This window comes from Pituophis catenifer, unplaced genomic scaffold (genome assembly GCF_029215685.1).
Source record: "Pituophis catenifer annectens isolate HBS135680 unplaced genomic scaffold, rPitCat1.0.hap2 SCAF_7, whole genome shotgun sequence".
In the NCBI taxonomy this organism is placed as follows: domain Eukaryota; kingdom Metazoa; phylum Chordata; class Lepidosauria; order Squamata; family Colubridae; genus Pituophis; species Pituophis catenifer.
This window is the reverse complement of record NW_027256887.1, coordinates 33,083,285-33,102,130: the sequence shown is the minus strand read 5'-3', so window position 1 is coordinate 33,102,130 and position 18,846 is coordinate 33,083,285. Positions and strand designations below refer to the sequence as shown.

The following is an 18,846-nucleotide window of genomic DNA, read 5'->3' as shown; positions in this document are numbered from 1 at the left end:
TGCTTAGAGCAAGTTCCAATGAATTGGAATGTACAAGACTAGTTTACCATATTTTTCGGAGTATAAGACGCACCGGAGTATAAGACGCACCTTAATTTTGGGGGAGGAAAACAAGAATTCTACCTCTGCCTACCAGCAGCGTCATTTAAGGTGGGACTACTTTACACCGCCGCCCTCCTCCTCCTCCTGCAAGTGAGAGGTGCCTCAGAGACTCAGCTGGGAAAGACGGCGTCGATTACTGATAAGTTCTTTTCCAGAAAACTTATCAGGGTGTTCCTGTGATCTGTTTCGTCTCTAGTCAGTGGTTGAATGATCTTGGTAGAGGGGATTTAGACATTAAACCCTTGTCATGGACAGATCATTCTCTCCTTCGCTTGGACTTTCCTGCCGCTTCCCCCCACCCCAGGGAGACGGACCCGATCAAATGGTTCCGTCCCAGGTGCCTGATGGATCCCGAAAGGTTCCTAACGGAGCTTGGGCCATTTCCTGAGACCCTGGCACACGACTCGACTGAAGACCTGGTGGCCGCCTGGGAGAGTGCAGCCGCCGGGGCTTTGGACCGCGTCGTGCCTTTGCGGCCTCTGACCCGATGCCGACCTCAATTGGCTCCTTGGTTCTCCTTGAGAGATGAAGCATCGGAAAAGATGCCTAGAGACCATTTGGAGGACTAGTCAATCCGATTCCGACCGAACACTGGTGAGGTCTTATATCAAGACCTACCTAGTTGCGATAAAAGCGACAAAATCTAACTATTTTTCCGCTCTTATCGCATCTGCAGAGAACCGCCCAGCCGCTCTGTTTAGGGTGACCCACTCCCTTCTTCGGGGGGGAGTGCGGGAAGATCCCTTGCAGGGTCGAGCTGAGGATTTTGTGCAATTCCTACATGATAAAGTCGCTCGGATTCGGGAAGGCTTGGACTCTGACTGGGTGAGTCCGGGGGAGGAGACGAGGGTAGGTCTTGAGAACATTATCTGGGAGGAATTTGATCCTGTGGCTCCCGAGGATGTGGACAGGGTTCTGGGTAGGATTAGTGCCGCCACATGTTTATTGGACCCATGTCCCTCCTGGTTGGTACTGGCCTCCCGGGAAGTTACACGAGGCTGGCTCCAGGGGATTATAAGTGCTTCTCTGAGTGAGGGTGCCTTTCCCGCTGCCTTGAAAGAGGCAGTGGTGAGGCCCCTTCTCAAGAAGCCTTCCCTGGACCCGGCTGAATTAGCCAACTATCGTCCGGTCTCCAACCTTCATTTTGTGGTGAAGGTTGTTGAGAGTGTGGTGGCACGACAACTGCCCAGGCACCTGGATGAAGCTATCTATCTGGACCCGTACCAGTCGGGCTTCAGGCAGGGGTACAGCACAGAAACGGCATTGGTCGCATTGGTGGATGATCTCTGGAGGGCTCGGGTCAGGGGTTGTTCCTCTGTCCTAATCCTGTTAGATCTCTCAGCGGCTTTTGATACCATTGACCATGGTATCATGCTGCAGCGGTTGTGGGGGTTAGGAATAGGGGGCACCATTTTGCGGTGGTTCTCCTCCTTCCTCTCCGACCGCTCGCAGTTAGTGTTGACGGGGGCAGAGGTCGACTTCGAGGTGCCTCGCATGGGGAGTGCCGCAGGGGTCGGTCCTCTTGCCCCTTCTGTTCAACATTTATGTGAAGCCGCTGGGTGAGATCATCTGTGGTTTGGGGGTGAGAGTCCACCTGTACGCTGATGATACTCAGCTGTACATCTCCACCCCAGACCACCCCAACAATGCCCTTGATGTGATGTCTCGCTGCCTAGAGGCCGTGCGGGTCTGGATGGGGAGAAACAGGCTCAGACTCAACCCCTCCAAGACTGAGTGGCTGTGGTTCCCGGTGTCGCAATATAGTCAGCTGGTGCCATCGCTGACTATTGGGGTGAGTCCTTACCCCTCACAGAGAGGGCTCGCAATCTGGGCGTCCTCCTGGACACACAGCTGTCTTTAGAAGAACATATGACGGCCGTGGCCAGGGGGGCTTTTTATCAGGTTCACCTGATTTGCCAGTTGCAGCCCTTTCTGGATCGTGACACCTTGCGCACAGTCACTCATGCCCTTGTCACCTCCCGACTGGACTACTGTAATGCTCTCTACATGGGGCTCCCCTTGAAAAGCACCCGGAGGCTCCAACTGGTCCAGAATGCAGCCGCGCGGGTGGTTATGGGCGCAACTCGTTGTGCCCACGTAACACCCCTCCTGTGCGAGCTGCACTGGCTCCCAGTGGTCTTCCGCGTGCGATTCAAGGTCTTAGTTACCACCTTTAAAGCTCTCCATGGCATTGGACCTGGGTACCTTTGAGACCGTCTTCTGCCACCAATAGCCTCCCACCGGCCAGTCCGCTCCCACAGAAAGGGTCTCCTCAGGGTGCCATTGGCCAAATTATGTCGGTTGGCGACACCCAGGGGGAGGGCCTTCTCTGTGGGAGCCCCTGCCCTTTGGAATGAACTGCCCCCAGAAATGCGTAAGATCTCCGATCTCCGTGTATTTCGCTGTGCCCTCAAAACCTTGTTGTTCCGCCAGGCTGGGCTATCAATGTAAAGATTTTAATTGGTTTTAAATATGGGATTTTAAATTTGGGGGTTTTATAATTGAGCCAATTATTTAATAATTTTAATTATTTTAAAATTTTGTCTGTCTGTGCTTTTAATCAGGCTGTACACCGCCTTGAGACCTTCGGGAGAAGGGCAGTACAGAAATAAAATTAATTAAATAAATAAATAAATAAATAAATAAATAAATAAATACTCGCTTTCCCCCAAAGAGACCCCTTGCATGCTCTGGGGGGAGGGACAGAGCACAGCCTGAGGAACAAACCTTTTTGGGATGGTCTGGGGGGGAATCAGCCCGGCAGCTTCAGGGAACAAGGCAGGCGCCACGATTTGCAGCTGGTTACCCCTCTGGCCGCCCAGCAGTCAGCTCAGGGCAGACAATGGTCGCAATGACTTCACTCCCCAGCAGTGTGAGGAGCCGCTGCCTAAACCCTCTCCGCGCCCAGGAGCCGAGCGAGCCGAACGGGAGTTCCTAACGTGAATTGTCCCTCCTTTCCAGCCACCGCTGCCTGGATTCCCCAATGTAATTCTCAGAGCCGCGTTTCAGGGTTCGCGGGTCTGCCGCCCGAAAACGCTTTCCTTTGGAATCAGGAAAGCGTTTTCGGGCGGCAGACTCGCAATCTGCTTCCCGATTCCAAACATGAGGTGTGCAGAGGCAAAAAAAGTGCATTGCGTTTCAGGTGGCAGCGCTGCAATCCCCTCCCCAAATCCAAAACGGTTCCCAGTTCCCCCCTGCACATTGCAGGGGAATTGGCCGCCTGCCGCCTGAAACGCGGCTCTGAGAATTGCATTGGGGAATCCGGGCAGCAGTGGCTGGAAAGGAGAGATGTTTCACTTTAGGAGCTCCCGTTCGGCTCGCTCGGCTTCTGGGCACGGAAAGAGCTTACGGCGGCTCCTCACATTGCTGGGGAGTGAAGTCATTGCGATCATTGACTGCCCTAAGCTGCCTGCTGGGCGGCCAGAGGGGTGACCAGCTGCAAACCGTAGGGCCCACCTTGTTCCCCGAAGCTGCTGGGCAGATTCCCCCCACCCCCCACCATCCTGAAGAGGGTTGTTCCTCAGGCTGTGCCCCGACCCAGATTCCCGCTGCCTGGAACTGCCCGAAAATGTGTGAAGGGTAGGGGCTGACAGGTGGGCAGGGCTACAATCGGAGTATAAAACGCACCCAGATTTTCACCCCCTTTTTGGGGGTCAAAAGGTGCGTCTTATACTCCGAAAAATACAGTATTTGCTACAGAAATGCAACTTTAAATTTTCATATAATTGAGTAACAATGCATTTATTGTTTCTTCTGAAAGAGTAATTTTTTTCAATAATTCTGACTCACAAATTTCATTTCTGCTTAAGGAAGAAAATGTTATTCATTAGGATGATTCTGTCATTAATATGCTATTAAGGAACACAGTACAGACTTTTCTCTTCCCAGTAAATGAATTCCATTTCTCTACAAAAATTTCTACTTTGTTACTGTTAGTACCAATACTATTAAGAAGCAAGAAACAATGTGAGTCCTAATGCATTTCTACTATCTTAAAAAATTAAAATATTCCCTTTTTTTTTCAAGTGTCTCAAATTGTGAAACTAATTGTGATTACTTTGAGTTATTTATTTATTTATTTATTTTATTGGATTTCTATACCGCCCTACCCCTGAAGGACTCAGGGCGGTGAACAGCCACAAAATAAAACACATAAATACAAAAATTTAAAATAGAATAAAAACGAATTAAATAATTTGGCTGAGATAAATTTAAAATACCCCATAATTTAAAACAAATTAAAAATTACATTTAAAAAGGGGAGAAGATTTAGGCCAGGCCAGCTTGATGAAATTAAAAAGTCCTAAGTGCGCGACGGAAGGTGCACAAATCCGGGATTCTCCGTATCTCCGGGGGGAGCTCGTTCCAGATCATAGGTGCCTCCACAGAGAAGGCTCTCCCCCTAGGGGCCACCAGTCGACATTGTTTGGCCGACGGCACCCGGAGGAGCCCCTCTCTATGGTAGCGTACTGACCGGTGGGAGGCTATTGGTGGTAGCAGGCGGTCCCGTAAATAACCAGGTCCTAAGCCATGGAGCACTTTAAAGGTGATAACCAAAACCTTGAAGCGCACTTGGAAGACCACCGGGAGCCAGGGCAGCTCCCGCAGGAGCGACATGCACCCACGTTGCTCCCATAACCACCCGCGCGGCCGCACTCTGCGCCAGTTGGAGCCTCCGAGTGCACCTCAAGGGGAGCCCTATGTAGAGAGCGTTACAATAGTCCAGACGAGAGGTGACGAGGGCATGAGTGACTGTGCGTAGGGAGTTCAAACAAATCCTTTGATTCTATAGAACATTATTCCTGTGAGTTGACCTAAGCAATCTTATTAGTGTCTTCCAGATGAAGGAACATATATGCCCATTAGAAACTGAAGTCCCAAACTTATTAAAGAGGGCCTAATTCACAAAGTATCCATTCAAAATAAAAACACTGATTAATGTAGTCTTAATGTATGGGTTATTTATAGGAAGTAATACTCCTACATCCATTGGCTTTTGCTTCCTTGTAAATATGCAGGTTTTATATTTATTAAATAAGCATTTTATATGCAATGAATGTGAGAAATGTGTAAACTATATGTTTCTAGAGATTAATTTGTTAATTTCTATTTCTTTTCTCTCCTTGTCCCTATATAAAATGTATATCAATAAATTCAGTAAACTGATTAATAAATAAGGTTTAATTTGAATGAACAATCATTTGTAAATCAGCACTGATGCTATCCTTGATTTTAAACACATACTTGGTGATAAAATAGATTTTCAGTTAATTTATAAAACTACGTATTTCTGTAGAAACCAAACTGCAATTATTTCTGCAGTTTTTCACAGTATATGCTGTGGAATGTAACACTACAGTTTCAATGACAGTAAGGTCAATTATTACTTTATAATAGTGATAGGGTTGTTTATTTTTCTAATAACATACCTAATACTTTAGGGATTTTTGCCTATAATAATTATTCAAAAACAGCCTCAACTGGAACAAAGGAAAGTGTAGTAACTGATCCAAAGCAAATAAAGATTGCCTTGTAAAGCAAAAATACTCTTGTCTACTTGAAAATAAGCAGTTTTGAATTCATTACAGTGTCAGGGTTCTGAGCGACCCCCTAATGCAGAGGTCTTCAAACTTGGCAGCTTTAAGACTTGTGGACTTCAACTCCACAACTCTCTTCAGCTGGCTGGAGAATTCTAGGAGTTGAAGTCCACAAGTCTTAAAGCTGCCAAGTTTGAAGACCTCTGCCCTAATGAAATCATGAGCCTCCCCGTCCCCCTTGCCTATAGCAACTTGAGAGCAGGTCGAGTTGACATTCAGTTTATTTCCTAATAATTGTACATGTGACTTCAATAAACTGATGAATTAGTGACTGAAAAGGTGCTTTCTATTGTATACTTCAAAAATGCATAATGTGGTATAGGAAGGAAGATAAGATGGATTTTGTAGTCGTTATGAATACTGTTAAATAATTAAATAGATGAGTGCTTAAGGATGTGAATGAGGAAAACAATACCTGACTGCTACATTAATATATTCAATATTAATCTTGTAAAATCTATAGATACAAGATTTTTTGATGTGGTATGCTTATAGATATTGGAAGAAGATATCCTTTCTGCCCAAATTCTTAATTCATAAGCAAAATTAAAACTTTTCTAAGATCTGTACATATGGTTTCAGACCTCTCAGAACTAGAGCTTTTTCCTCAAAACAGATCCCAGCATCAAATACTTAAACTTTCCCAATTTTCTCACTTCAGATCCAGGTTTTCTTGACCTTTACTTAGTTCAAATGGTGAGGACAATAATCCTTGAGTTAGTCCTTATAATAAACCCTTATTGGGAGCCTTTTAATAAACTTGGAGATAATCCATAAATAACAAAGTTCTCTCCTACTTTAGCATCAAACTTACAATGAAACTTTTGCTAAGCTAAAATGAAGCAAATAAAGAGTTTCCTCCCAGCTATCCATTCAAAGCAAATATTTCAATACTGAAAAGTATTGATAGCTTCTCCAGCCTCACCATTTTTTTTCATTCTTAGCAATCAGAAATGAAGTTACATAAGATTATAGTATTATTCTCTTAACAAGAATAAAACTCTAAATGTGACATTAATTTAGGATACCCTGAGTTTATGAAATTTGCTAAGGGAAAACAAGAATACTAGAAAAGAGACTATGTTTTTGAAAATAAATTATGTTTAGAATATATAGAAGAAGCATATATGATTTTAAAAAGACAAGACTTATGTGATCTTTGTTGCAGATTTCATTTTGGTATTACTGAATACATTTTTATCACTATATTTATGAATAGATCCTAATTTATGAATAGATCAAAGGGCACAAACCATATTTTTTTCCTTTAAAAAACACTGAATAGTGTTCCTCATAGAGGAACACAAATATTCAAGTCAGGATATAGAAACAGGTTTGTTTAAACACCAAGTTAAGATACAGAACTGACCTTATTCAATCAACATTTCTTTTAAATGTTCTTTGACCTGAAACAGAAAAAATACAAAATTCAAGCTGGCAAATTTAAAAGGTGTGTGTATACATATATACATAGACATACCTACATACATATATACATATATGTACATAATGTATATATACATATACATACACACACACACACATACATACATATACCGTGCAGTGGTGGTATTCAGCCGGTTCTATCCGATTCAGGCGAACCGGTGGCAGTGGCGGGAGGCTCTGGCCACCCATCTGGACATCATCACGTACTGTTTTTGACACTCTGCGCCTGTGTGGAAGGTCCTGTGCTTGCACGGAGGTGGTGTGCGGTCACATTTGTGAACCAGTAGCAAAGGTAAGTGAATACCACCCTTGATACCGTGTTTCCCCGAAAATACGACCTCCGAAAGTCCTAGGTTGATTTTTACATGTGCGCCCAATATAAGCCCTATCCCCAAAATAAGCCCTAATTAGGACCCTGCCCACTCCAGGGTACACAGGTAAAAATTAAGCTAGGGTGGGGATGGGTGGTGGTGGAGCTGCCCTACTACTTACCTTTGGACAGCTGCAGTCAGGCCTCACACACCCCAACACCTGTCTTGCCAGCAGCCCATTTCTTCTGCAGCTGGCAAGGCTTTCCTGAAGGCCTCGGCCTCAATCCGGAGTCCTGTTATCAGCTACAGAGGCCTTCAGGAAAGCCTTGCGGGCCACAGAAGTTCCTGAAGGCCTTTGACAGTGAAAAGGAGACCAGGAGCGACGCACACAAATGAGGTGAGTCAGTGGATGACATCCCCCCGCTCTAAAAAATAAGACCTGCCTTTTTTGGTGGCAAAAAATATATATGACAGGGTCTTATTTTGGGGGAAACACGGTATACATACATACATACATACATACGTTTGTGTGTGTGTGTGTGTGTGTTGCATCACCATATTTAAAATTGGTACCCTTTCAATATCTGGCCTCCGGTTCTTCTTCTCATTCAGACACGGGGAAGCAATTGAATACATATGTTCAATTGAGGTGATGTTCAAATTGCTGATTTTTTTATCAACATAATCTTCTATAGTTTTTTCTTCATCTTCAATTTCCTCTTTGATGGACAGCTGAATGGAGCAGCAAAGTATTAAAATAATATTACTTAATGATATAGGAATTCCATAAAGAAGGAAGAAAAACAGATTGTTCTTGTGAATTGATTAAATGGAATAAAGCAAGCTGGGATAGTATGGTAGGATGGGACAATGGGAGAGGTCATATGTTTGTATCACCCTATCTATAGGTCATCTTGTACATTCATTGCAAGAAGGGCTGTTGAGTGCCCCTACCCTATGAGGCTAAAGGAGTAGGAACCCCTATATTATAGAATGTAAATAAATAACAAAGTTTTCAGATTTCCATGTTATGTTTTGCTTAGATTCTGATAAAACCTTTTCTATCCTATTTTTCACAATATTACAGGTTCCCATCTTCTGGAATATTTTTAAGTTATATGGACAGTTATATTTCAATCACATTAAGCATTTGCTTATCTGAACTTGCATATTTTTATCTTACTTAGAATAGAATAAGCTGGAAGGGACCTTGGAGGTCTTCTATTCCAGCCCTCTGCTCAAGCAGGAGAACCTATACCAATTTAGATAAGTGACTGTCTACTCTTCTTAAAAACCTCTAGAGATGAAGCGTCCACAATTTCTGAAGGCAAGCTGTTCCACTGGTTAATTGTTAGGAAGTTTCTCCTCAATTGCAGGTTGCTTCTCTCTTTGATTAGTTTCCAACCACTTAACATCTTCACAAAGTTTTATTGATAAGAAATTATTATCTCCAATTAAGATAATGCCCAGTTTCCTTGATTCATATTCAGGTACTTCTTTCTTCAGTTTCCAAAAGGAATCAAGAAACTGCTTTATTCTATGACTTGATACTTCTGATATTACCAAACAATCAACAGAAACACACTGCCACACTGGTTCTTATACCTATATGGATCTAACTTTAAAATAAACCAGCATAAGGGCAAAGTTTTTTTTTAAATTCCACAATATTGACATTACAAATATTTGATGTTCACTTCAATGATCACTCTGAACCCTTGTTTTAACTACAACTTGTTAAATAAGCCACAAGCAAATCATAATACAACTTAGGGCAATATGTGAATTTGGCAAAGCTTCTACTAGAATATGCCGAACCCACTGAAACAGTAGACCAGCTTTTCTTAGCCTTGTGCCCTCCAAAGATGCTGAACTTCAGCAGGCGTGGCACTGGCATAGCACTGAAACTGATACATGAAACTATATATATGAACATACCAGTAACTGGGGATCCCGATTTTCATCCATAGGACTAAGCCCAGTTATTATTTCGAGTAATACCTGGAAACAGGTGAAAATTAATAAGTGAAATAGATGTCACAGATTTTCATCAAATATCACTGTACAACAATCAATATAAAAAAAATACTATTTTATTTCAGCGAGGGACACTCAATTACCTTAGCAACAAAGTGAGCGACTTTGGTACAATTCCATAAAGACTTAGTTTATAATTATTGATCAAAAGTGTATCACTGAATATATGAATAAACCATTTTCAAAATCTCTGTATGATTATCAATAGACCCAGGATTACATCAGAAACTTCTTCAAATTCTACATTTCATAGAGGGGGATTTGAAGCCTTTTCACGATGAACAAATATTTAAATAATAGACATTTAATAAATAGATATTTAATAGATATTTAAATAGATATTTAAATAATATTTAAATATCTGATACCTGCCTGAGAAAAAAATAAATATTACTGTATGCCCTCTGACTACTAGGAGTCAGCCTCTTAGGAAAAACTCTGGCTTGAGATAAAACAATGGGCAATTCCCACTTAATCCCATTCATGACTTTTTTTTTTTTTATTGAAAAAGTTTTTCAAATACAAATTTTCCCCCTTTTTTCTCCCCCCCTCCTCCCTAACCCCCCCTCACCACCCGTCCCCCTGTGACTTCTTCAAAGTAAGATCCAAATTCATAACAGATTATATAATATTTTACCATCCCCTTGCTCCATCCCCCAAATACTGACCCTTTCTTTCTAATAATATTATTACATCCCCCTTTTACCATACATTTCAAAATAACATTCTACTATAACGTTGTATAATAACTTCTGATTTAGCATAGTAATATTATTACGACTCCCAATTTAGCAATAATCTGCCCTTTTTCTCCTCCCCCATACATATATCTATATATTAATATAACACCCAATTTAGCAATAATCTGTCCTTTTTCTCCTCCCCCATACATATATCTCTTAAATCAAACCTTTTATGTATATTAATATAACATTTCAAAACAACCTTCCACTTTAAAACTATATAATAAATCCTAATTTAACATTTAATCTTTTGTGTATATTAATATAACATCTCGAAGCAACCTATCTCTTAAACATCCCTTTTCTTAAACTAAACAATCAATAAACTAGCCTGTCTCCACCCACTTTCCTACAAAATTATCATACATAACAATTCTTAATATCTTTATTCTTCTGCCCACCCTACTAAAAAAAATATTCCCTTATATAGATAAAATCAATGACTTTAAATTTATAATCCATATAATGTCTTCTTTCATGTCTTTCCACTGGATTGTTAACTCCATCACCCATATTAGGGTAACATAACATTCTGATTGCAACAGAATATTCAAAATCCTCAGTTATCATCTGCCCCCATCAGTAATAAATATCTTCATGTATATAAAAAAAGAAAACAACCACCCGAGTGACATTATAATTGTATTCCATATAATATCTGTAATAGTGGTTTTCTTCAGGATTAATTCCCACCGTCATAATGGGGTAACAACCAGATCTTCTGCATGCCCCAGCATAACTCTCTTGCCATGTAGCTCAGCATAAACATAATATATTTATCAAAAAAAAAGTCCACAATAGATAATTCCAATCCAACAATTTAAGGCCATTTTCACATCCCAAAATTACAGCATTGCAGAGGTCTGTCACTCTCCTCAGGATAATATTAACCAATACTTCGCCTTTCGTGTATTCAGTCTCCTTTTAAATAACTGGCTTCACTGTTGCCTAATTTAGAAATTTTTATTTTTGTGAGATCTATTTCTTTTTTTTCTTGACTTTTTGTGGGTTTGATCTCCATCCTAATTTCCTTTCTACGAATTGTATGTCAACTGGTCGGTTTTCGTTCTGATTTATAACTTGATCTTGTTGGTTTTGCTTTTGTAACTCATGTTTCTTTTCTATAAATTGTGTATCAACTAATTGGTTTCCATGCTTGTCTGTAACTTGATGAATCATCACGTTAAAGTCCGATACCACATCTCTCTTATTTATAGATAATCCAGCTGAGGTATCTAAAGAATCCAAAGGCAATTCATCTACAGAAGCCTCTATAACTTGGTATTTTCCCTTATTTCCAACTCCTTCTGCTTATCTTGTGTTGTGCATAAAAATGTTGTACTCATTTTCAAAATTTTTTGGTAAAATTCTTCCGCTTTTTCAACAGTATTTAATTGGTATCTTTCTCCTTGATATCTCAATATTATGCCAACTGACGCATCCCACCTAAATAAAATATTTCGTTTTTTAAGCTCAGTCACCAGAAAACCAAATTTCTTTCTCTCCAATAACATCTTAGGCGGTAACTCTTTATATATTCAAATCTTTCTTCCAAACAATTGCAAAGTAGAATTAAAAGATTTTTGCACAATATTATTTCTTATTTCTTTATCTGTAAAATAAATCACCACATCTCTAGGCAGTTGCCTTTGCTTTGCAATCCAGGAATTTATTCTATAGACTCTGTCAATCCTGCAAAATACTTCCTCAGGATGAACCTTTAAGATCCCAGCCAGAATTTCAGAAGATATTTTCCTTAAGTCATCTCTGTTGTTTTCCTGTAATCCTCTCAGTCTAATTGCATATTCTGTGAGATTGTATTGCATCATTAAAACTTCTTTTTCAATCCGTTGTTGCATATTTTCTGCATTACAAGTCTTATGATCAGCTTCCATTTTAAGTTTTTCTTCTAAGCTATTGTCTTGAATGTTTATCAAATCATTTTCAGTTTTGTATTTTATTGTCCAAATTATTCTCAATTTCCTCCATTTTAGACTCTAATAAATCTATATTTGTACCCAACTTCATAACAATTTCTGAAAAACCATTAGTCACTTTTACAATCTTTCGTTGCAAAGTATCAAACTTTAATGGCACCATTTCTTTAATTTCCTGCTTAAATTTTTCAAAGTTCTGATTCACAATCTCATCCCTTCTTACAATCTCCTCCAAGAGAAATTCAATTATATTAAAATCAGTTTTCTGAATCTGTAGGTTTAGAACTTGTTCATATAGTTTATAGATGGGGGAATCCCCCCCCCCGCTGCTTGTTTGTCTGGCTTTGTAAGTCTAAACGCCATATTTCCACACAGACAAACTCTCTTAAAAAAGAAAAGAAAAGCAAAGAAAGAGAAAAAAAGCTTCTTTCCAAACAAGATCAATATCAGATCTCCAGGAAAAAGAAAACATAAAAGTAGAACTTTTTCTTCAGTTGTAGCCAGCAGTGTTTATTCCACTACTTTGTAGTTTATTAAGAAACGGAAGGACTTTCCCTTTCAGCCCCTTCTCAAGCCTCGGCAGTCGCCATTTTAAAAATTCTTTTTTTCCTTCTTCAGTAACTTTTTTTTAAAAATAAATGAAAATACTTGCAATTCAGGGTCACAGGTCCAGATCTCATCCTCTTTAATTCATCTGTTAGTTTTCTTTAATAGGCTTGTTCTCGTCGCCTGGCTCTGCAAAAAGGCAGAGGTCTCCCAACGCCCGGAGCGGCGGCGGGGGAAATAGGGAGCCTCATCTGCTTCGTCCCCAAAAGTAAAAAAAAACTTTTGGGGCTTCGCAGAGAGCTCTACCTGCCCTCGCCGGCTCTATCTCACATTTCCTCGTGGAAATGGAGTTTTTCGAGCCGCCTTACCGTTGTAAAGGCGGCTCTTTACAGGCGATGGGGCTGGCGGTCCCAAGGGACCGTCTGGCAGCGACGAGGAGCAAACCAGAAGTCTTCTCATTCATGACTTTCTTATTGAAGAAAAATGAAGCCTGTCTTCAAAAGCAGAGCAATTCAACAACAATTGAGACACTGTCATTACAGGAAACCTGGAGTTAAATTTAGTTGTGCATTGGACCATCCCAAAGTTGGAAAACAAGCTACAGTTTATAAGCTAACAATAATTTTTCATTAGGCAAGGTGGTTTAGGGAACAGAAAGGGAAAACAACCCCCATTTACTGATTTATTTTAAAAAATAGCAACTTACCACGCCAAAACTGAAGATATCCGATTTAGGAGTTATCTCCCCTCTTAATGCCTCTGGAGCCATATAAGCTGCTGTCCCAACTATTCTATCTGTTAGAATAGTGTGTGTAAATCTTACCGATGCCCTTGCAAGCCCAAAGTCAGAAAGTTTTGGTACAAATGTTTCTGTCAGTAAGATATTCGCACTGGGGAAAAAATAGTAAGCTAAAAGTTATTTTTTGCCCTTTTCCTGAAAGGGGGGCAATATATCAAGCAGAAATAACAGCTGGTTAAATCCAAATGGCAGGAACCTTTCTGGAATTCATTTCACAAGGAACTCAAAGGAAAGGGGTAAATCTTACAGCCTTTTTATCCTACTGTCACCCTTTAGAATGCTTTTCACAGAAATTAATTTTACAGGTTCTACCTTTTAACATCTCTATGAATATGGTTATTTTCATGCAAGAAGGAGATTCCATTTGATGTCCCGTACGCAATGTTGCATCTTGTTTCCCATGGTATTGGTGAAGAGTTGTCCTTTATAAACAGAGAGAGTAGAAAAATCTCAGCACTTTATTGGGATCACTTATTTTATTAAATAAAATTAAACTAACAAAAGAAGAAAAACAAAGTTGAGAGCATTCCATTCCCAAGAACAAGCAGCACTAACCAATTAAAGCTACAAAACTTCTGATATTTTTTTCCAAGATGAGCTGCAGTTTATAAATTTGGATCTTATTTTTTCATGTCAGTGATTCCATGAATTGAAAGGTCATATTTGGCAATTTGGAAAAGAAGTATGTTTCTATCTCATTTTTATATATTGTATAAATTATATACTTTAATTCTTATAATAAATAATATAATTATATATTATAAACTCCAATCTTTAAAGTTTATCCTTAATTTGTTCAATTAGTATTAGCAGGATTAGTAGTCACTAGTTAAAGAAAACTGGTCATGTCATAATGAACTTTTTGACTACAGAATTTATGAATTACAATACAGGTAGTCCTCAAGTTACAACTATAATTGAGCCCAAAATTTATGTTGATAAGTGAGATATTTGTTAAGTTAATTTTGCCCCATTTTACAATCTTTTTTTTTTTTAATTTGATTTATATGCCGCCCTTCTCCGGAGACTCAGGGCGGCTTACAATGCGTTAAGCAATAGCCTTCATACTTTTGTATATTTATACAAAGTCAGCTCATTGCCCCCACAAACTGAGTCCTCATTTCACATACCTTAGAAAGGATGGAAGGCTGAGTCAACCTTGAGCCTTGGAGAGATTCGAACCAGCAGTAATTGCAGGCAGCTGTGTTAATAATCTTGGTTATTTGCCTCGGTTGTTAAGTGAATCACTGCAGTTGATAAATTAGAAACCTGGTAGTTAAATTAATCTGGCTTTCCCATTGACTTTGCTTGTCAGAAGGTCACAAAAGTTGATCACATGATTTTGGGACACAGCAATGGTCATAAATATGAACCAGTTGCCAACCATCTGAATTTTAATCACATGACGATGGAGTTGCTGGAATGGTCGTAACTGTTGTGGTCCTCCAGCAGCCTGCGGAGCTGACAGCGGAGTCAGACAGTGAGGAGGCTGAGGAAGAACATGGGCCAGTCCTGGAGGCTAGGGAAGGCCCAGATGAGGGCTCTGCGTCAGAGGCAGAGATGGGGCCAGGGCCATCTGGGAGTGATGTGCAGACTCCGGCACCTCCAGAGGCTGACTGCAGAGTGGCAGAGAAAAAGGAGGAGCCTGTTCCTAGTGCACGCATGAGAAGAGCTGCCAGAAGGCAAGAGCAGCTAAAGCAAAAAGGACGACTCGGGAGTAAGGCCAAGAGATGATTGGCCCCTCCTATAAGGCTTAAAAGACCAGCAATGGCTCTTGGGCTCTTTGTCGGAAAACAACGTTGACAGATTTGTTTCTTGTCTTGCTGCATTTATTTGTCAGCATCTTCTGCTTCTGAACTTTTGCCAAGAAAAGCCTTTGACAGGTTGCCTAATTAGACCAAGGTTGGTGATAAGGCTGAAGAATTGTTATGAAGAATTTGTTTTGAATTAGTTTGGAGTATGCTGAGAATGAGTTTATTTATTTTATTTATTTATTAATTTTATTTCTATACTGCCCTTCTCCTGAAGGACTCAGGGCAGTGTACAGTCTGATTAAAAGCACAAAGACAGACAATTTAAAAATAATTAAAATTATTAAATAATTGGCTCAATTATAAAATCCCCAAATTTAAAATCCCATATTTAAAACCAATTAAAATCTTTACATTGATAGCCCGGCCTGGTGGAATAACAAGGTTTTGAGGGCACAGCGAAATACACGGAGATCAGAGCTTACGAATTTCTGGGGGCAGTTCATTCCAAAGGGCAGGGGCTCCCACAGAGAAGGCCCTCCCCCTGGGTGTCGGCAGCCGACATAATTTGTCCGATGGCACCCTGAGGAGACCCCCTCTGTGGGAGCGGACTGGCTGGTGGGAGGCTACTGATGGCAGAAGACGGTCTCGAAGGTATCCAGGTCCAATGCCATGGAGCGCTTTAAAGGTGGTAACCAACACCTTGAATCGCTCCCGAAAGACCACTGGGAGCCAGTGCAGCTCGCGCAGGAGGGGTGTCACATGGGCACAACAAGTTGCGACTATAACCACCCGCGCGGCCGCATTCTGGACCAGTTGGAGCCTCCGGGTGCTTTTCAAGGGGAGCCCCATGTAGAGAGCATTACAGTAGTCCAGTCGGGAGGTGACAAGGGCATGAGTGACTGTGCGCAAGGCGTCGCGATCCAGAAAGCTGAGTTAATTCTCAGCTTTTCTAATAAAGTCTGTTTGTTTCAAACTGATTGCATCTGATAATACCTACTTGGGCCTGGATCACAACAGTAACTGTGGAAAATGGTCATGTCATTTTTTTCAGTGCCGATGTAAGTTTTTTTATTTTTTAAAAAACATAAAAATAAAACACATCTTTTCCAAAAAGAAGCATTGATCCGGTCACAAATTAGTACAAATCACTAACAAGTCTTAATTTCCAATTAACACAACTTAATATTTTACCCAGTTATTTCCCTAAATTCTATCAATTTAACTATGCCGTTATCCTAAAAACCCGTTGTCGAGCCCGGCGTGCTCAGCATACAGAGGGGACGGGAAGGAGAAACGGTGGAGGACTGGTGGAGGATATTACTCACAACGTTCTACGGTGAAACAGCAAGACGTCGTAGCGGTGGAGGTGGCACGGGATATAGACAAGGCGACACGCGAGGGGGTGGAAGGGCGTTGGGTTAGGATAACTACGGACACTAGGAAAAACGCCGGAAATGCGATCCCAAACTACAACGGCACAACTGATGGGACGCCCCGATCATTACGAAGGGGAGTAATGAGGGGTGGGGCGCGGAAATATAAAGCACTACGAGGCGGATGCTCGTAGCGCCAACTTTAAAAGACTTTGTAGCTTGGCGTTGTCTCGTATCTGACGAAAGCATTAAACCAGCGTCCACCAGTTGATGTGTCCAGCTGTGTTTTATTGCTGTCTCCGTGCCGTACGGGACAAGGAGCTGAGAGAAAGTTGGCACTCCATTCGCTCTAGCTTCGCACTCGAGGTGCGTTTGGACGTCTGGCATGGCGGAAGGGATGGACCCCGAGGTGGAGGCGTTGGCAGAGATGCTGGCAGAGGAGGTGAGCGCACGACCGGAGGTCTCGGACGAGATGCAGCCAGTGGTGAGACCGAAGGAACGGCCCATAAGCCAAGGTGAGGAGGGCGGAGGAGCGGGTGAAGTTGAAACGAAGCCAACGGAGGGGCATCCTTCATCCGGAGACTGGTGGCGCAGCCCAGCTGTGGCTGGCGGGAAAGTCCCTACCATCACCCCCCCGGCTGAGTCGTTTAGGCGTTGGAGAGAAAGGCGTTGGGTGGATGACGATGAAGGGGGCGAATGGAGCTACTCCACCGGCCTCAGCTCTTCTACTCTGGAGATTCTGAGGGAGCGGTTTGGGGAGAGTAGTTTCAGAGACGCTCCCTCATGGCAACCATGGGCTGAAGGGGCGGAGACGTGGCACAGTTCGGGTACGTCCGGATTGACCCGGTTCCGGTTAGCTAGCCTCAAATTGCACTTGGATACGTCTGCAAGCAGAACACAAAGTCCGGAACGGGCAAAACCAGAGACCCGTCCTCGTCCTATGGGGCCCGATCCGGGATCTGCCGGCCAGGGCGGAGGACACCCCCCCGCCCCTCAGCCCTTCCAAGGGGATAACCGACAAGCCAACACGGGGCGAGTTTCGGACGTCAACACCGGGTACAGCGACTGCCCGCACCTCAGGCTCACCCCACTCCCGGATATGCAGGACCTCCTGGCCAGGGTCCGTGGCAGCCTCAACCAATGTGGGGCCCGCCCCCACTACGAGCATCATTTGATGGCAGCGCAGACAGGGTGGCTATCTTTCTAAGTCAAGTCCTCAGCTATTTTGACTTGTATGGGCAATTTTATCCTACCCAGTGGTCCATGGTGGTGGCAGTTACCACAGTGCTGCAAGGAGAGGCAGCCGATTGGGTGGCCGACCTGCACAGCGACCACGCTCGAGAGTTGACAGATGTGGGGCTGTTCCTAGAGGGCCTCCGGGCCCGTTTTGAAGATGACTCCCACATCCAACAAGCTGAAGGAGAATTGGTGGCCTTACGGCAGAGGGGTCGCCTAGCTAGAGAGTATGTGAAGGTGTTCCGCTCTGTTGCAGGGTTGCTGCGGGCGTGGCCGGAGTGGATGTTAGTCCACCAGTTCCACCTTGGCCTGGATAGGGAATTGCGGCAGGCTTGCGTATATCGGGGTTTACCTCCCCGTTTGACGGAGTGGTTCAAGGCGGCCATTGACCTGGATTTGGGATTGAGGGAGTTCCGACTTCGAGAGACCACTGGAACCATGCTGAGACGAAGACCACCCAATAGGCCATCCACTACCCGAGATTCGGGGAGGCCCACCGCAACCCCTGGGTCCTCACGAAGGGCACCTTTTTGGTGTTTCCGATGCAACCAGACTGGACATCGAGCTGCCGATTGCCCATTTCCTCCTCCTCAATCGTCGACGGGACGCACACTTGATCGACCTGGCGGCAGAGATGGAAGACGGATAACACCCGAGCGGTCCCGGGTGGCTTCGCAGGCCGTGACAATGGATAGCGATAGCCCTGTTAAGGAGGAGGGCACCCCCCCGGGACCTGGTGACTTGCCGGTGGTGCTGGGCAATAGCGACAAGGAGGACAACCGTGATCCGATGGTGAGTGCCCCCATCCGTCCGTTCATTATTCAAGTTAGTCTCCGGCATCCCCACACTAATACCATGGTTTGCCGAGGGACACTTGTAGACTCTGGGTGCACTAGGTGCCTGATCCGAGCCTCTCTGGCCAAAGAGCTGGGACTACGCATGACCCCGTTAAAAGTCCCCATTCG

At 42.8% G+C, this 18,846-nt stretch overlaps 1 protein-coding gene across 1 annotated transcript in view; it reads right to left on the bottom strand.

Annotated features, from left to right (window-relative positions):
• The window catches only part of IRAK4 (interleukin 1 receptor associated kinase 4), a 45,484-nt gene that overhangs the window by 10,933 nt on the left and 15,705 nt on the right, over window positions 1-18,846 (bottom strand). Inside the window, exons 7-11 of the mRNA XM_070948073.1 lie at window positions 13,831-13,940; window positions 13,426-13,609; window positions 9,395-9,457; window positions 8,030-8,188; window positions 7,069-7,105 (exon numbers count right to left, since the gene is read on the bottom strand). Of these exons, the coding sequence (XP_070804174.1) occupies window positions 7,070-7,105; window positions 8,030-8,188; window positions 9,395-9,457; window positions 13,426-13,609; window positions 13,831-13,940 (552 nt within the window). The 3' untranslated portion in view covers window position 7,069. The remainder of the gene's footprint in view (window positions 1-7,068; window positions 7,106-8,029; window positions 8,189-9,394; window positions 9,458-13,425; window positions 13,610-13,830; window positions 13,941-18,846) is intronic.